Source organism: Myotis brandtii, unplaced genomic scaffold (assembly GCF_000412655.1).
Source record: "Myotis brandtii unplaced genomic scaffold, ASM41265v1 scaffold178, whole genome shotgun sequence".
NCBI lineage: Eukaryota > Metazoa > Chordata > Mammalia > Chiroptera > Vespertilionidae > Myotis > Myotis brandtii.
In genome coordinates, this window is record NW_005356599.1 from 197,371 (window position 1) to 200,335 (window position 2,965).

The following is a 2,965-nucleotide window of genomic DNA, read 5'->3' on the forward strand; positions in this document are numbered from 1 at the left end:
GGAGGGATCTCGTTGTCCTTTCCAGGGCGGACAGTCCTCCCGGAGGAAACCTCTCCTGGACAGCCGGGCTGGGCAAGCCAGGCCGGAGGCAGCAGGCGGCCAAGCCCTGCGCTCAAGGGCACTCGCTCTGGGCCTGTGGCGCTGCCTGGGGAGACCCCATTTGGGAAGATCCTGTAACATGGACTTAGGAGGTTTGGACATTTTCAAGCCAAGCAACGCTGCCAACTCCCACCGAGGACTCCGGGAGGGGGCCCCAGTGGTTCTCTTCCCTCAACGGTTTAGGGGGTGGACTCTCCCCCATCCAAGGGGTCCTGCTCACCGCCGGTTGGTGCCCTGAGCACATCCCTCCTCCCACCTTCAGTTTTTCCTATTAAAAGGGTGCGGGAGTGGGCAGGGCCTGGCTGCTCCCCGCCCGCCCGTTGGAGCGGACTGATGGGCACACGCTCTGCCCAGTGCACACCCACTCCGATCCGATCTTCAAGTGCTTCCTTCCCTAAGCTCCAGGGCCCTCCTTTGGCCTCTGTAATTTGTTTCCTGAGCCCAAGCAGCCCAGGTGGCTCGGTTCTACTACTCTTTTTTTTTTTTCTAATCTTCACTGGAGCACAAGCTTAGAGAGGGAGAGAAACACTGATCCGCTGCTATGTGCTCCATCTTCCCCACCCCATGCCCTGAGCCGGGATCAGACCAGCAACCTTTCAGTGCACTGGATGCTCAACCAAGCGAGCCACCTGGCCAGGGCTCTGTAACTTTCTAAATAAACTTTATCTTAAAAAAAAAAAAAAAGCGGATAAGCAGTGAAAGCACACACACTCCCGCCACACCGCGAGGGAGGGATCAGAGACGCTGTGAAAACAGGGAACTTTAGTATAAATAAGAGGTGCTGGGGACAGGAAGGGCCCCAAGGGGCTTCCATAACTTAACACTTTTCAAAAGCACGAACACCAGCAGGGGAGGTGGGGTTTGGGCCCGCAGACTGAGGGGCACACTGCGGAGCTGGGCTCTTGTGGGTGGGGAGCTCCTCCCTCCCCCGCCCATGACCAGTCACATGCTGGGGACAGGGATGAGGCTAACACTGATGTTTCAGCGGAAGGAAGGGGTCATTGTACTTGGCAGTGGGTGGGGACAAGGCTGAGGCCACAATGAGCCACTACATCCCCCCAGGGTCGAGGCCAGTCCGGGGGGACTCTCTGCCCCCCAGATTGTGCAGGGCGGGGGACCAGAGCAGTCCATCCGTCATGGTTAGTCTTGTTAACAGGGTGATCTGTGAGGTCAGCGGAAGGGTGATGGCTGGGAGGCGAGGCAGGGCAGGGAACCCAGCATCCAGGGCTTCACACCACTGTGCCGCTCGGGGAGTTGCCTGGTTGGGAGGAGATGCCCTGGGAAGAGGAGGGGAGACAGCAGGGGTTAGAGAACATCTGAGGTCCCACCACCCGGCCTTGCCCTTCAGTTCACCAGACACCCCCCACCCAGGATGCTGCTCTAGGTTCTGGAACTTCCATCTCAACTAGCTTCCCCGTCCCAGCAGGCAGCACTTTTAGGCAATAATTGAAGTCCTCAGGTGATCCTGAGCAGAGGATGGGGTAGGGGTGGAGGTGGGGAAGAGGGGAAAACTGGGGTCCCCTTCTGGGGGGGGGCTGAGATTCTGGGGGGGAAAGAACTCAGGGACAGTCCTACCTCTACCACTGACTTGCTGGGTGACCTGGGCCAACTTCCTTCCCCTGTCTGGGCCTTGGGCTCGTCTGTGAACTAGGGAGATAGAGGGGTCTCTTTCAGGACTCACAAGACTCCCCAAATCCCAACACCTCACCTATGAGGCTCTGAGTTCTAGGGATGCAGGGCGCTATGACCCCAAAACCTCCCAAGGAACCAAGCCACGGCCCTCAGATGGGACATACTGGGCGCCAAGCCCAGACCCGAGGAGCCGAAACATCAGAGTCCACAGCTCCAAGGTTACAGGCGCCAGGCCTGTGCTCCACCCGAGCCCCACGGCCACCCCAGGACGGGCACATCGACCGCCTACTGCCCATCTTCAAGCCTCCCCGTCCTAAGAGGTGAGAGGGGCAGGGGCTTGGCCGAAGTCACACAGGGAGACGTGCAGAACTGGACCGGAGCCTGGTAATCCCGCCTGTGCCTCCAGCACCGGGCTCATACGCCAGGGCCAGGCTGGAGGGCGAGCCCAAGGCTCAGTCTTGCCCACAGAACTTGACCCGCAGTATCCAGTTTCATCATTTAAAAATCACATTTTCCACAGAAATACGGATCTGGCTTCAAGGAACAAGTGGCAAGACCGGGCTGTGCTGGGCCCAGTGGCTGCCCTTCTGGTAGCTGGCCATGGTCCCTACCACACCCCGCTCTCTTCTGCCTGACCGTGTGGACGGCTGCCAAGGGTTCTAGACCCATCGTGAGATGTGGCAGGGCCTGCTCTGAGACACCAAGGTGGCATGGCTGCCCCTCACCCTACGGGCCAGAGGCTGTGATCGTGACAAACTGCTCTCCCCGAGTCCCAGGTCCCGGGTAGGCCGGCGCGGCCGACTCACCGCCTTGCCCGGCCGGGCCCAGGTGCAGATGAGGCCCTCCTGGCAGGCGGTGATGATGCAGTCCTCCAGGAACAGGAGGACCGTCAGCCGCTCCTGGGCAATCTTCTTGCACACCAGGGGCTCGAGCAGGGGCACCTCGTGGATGCGTGGGCACAACGCCGTACCCAGCACCTTGGCTGGGTCCAGACGGCTGTGGGGAACAGGGCCACTGGGCTTGTCCCCGCTGCTGCCACCCCCGCCACCCCCCCGGCTGATGTTGCCCAGGCTGTGGTAGCGCTTGTGCTCCTTCTCCGCCCCCCGGTCCCTCCGTTCCTGCAGCGTGAGCGTGGCAAAGCGGCCGATGCTAAATGGAGTGCCCGGCTCCGTCACTGTGCCTGGGCCACCCGCCTTGCCACTGCCCGCTGGGTGTGGGAGGCTGTTGGAGCGGG

The 2,965-nt window shown here is 61.0% G+C and overlaps 1 protein-coding gene across 1 annotated transcript in view; it reads right to left on the reverse strand.

The window, feature by feature from the left end:
• Positions 1 to 841: 841 nt before the first annotated feature.
• Positions 842 to 2,965, reverse strand: part of DMWD (dystrophia myotonica, WD repeat containing) — a gene marked incomplete at its 5' end in the record, with an annotated part of 6,302 nt that continues 4,178 nt past the window's right edge. The window contains 3 exons of the mRNA XM_005863428.2: positions 842 to 1,376; positions 1,675 to 1,746; positions 2,538 to 2,963. Of these exons, the coding sequence (XP_005863490.1) occupies positions 1,329 to 1,376; positions 1,675 to 1,746; positions 2,538 to 2,963 (546 nt within the window). The remainder of the gene's footprint in view (positions 1,377 to 1,674; positions 1,747 to 2,537; positions 2,964 to 2,965) is intronic.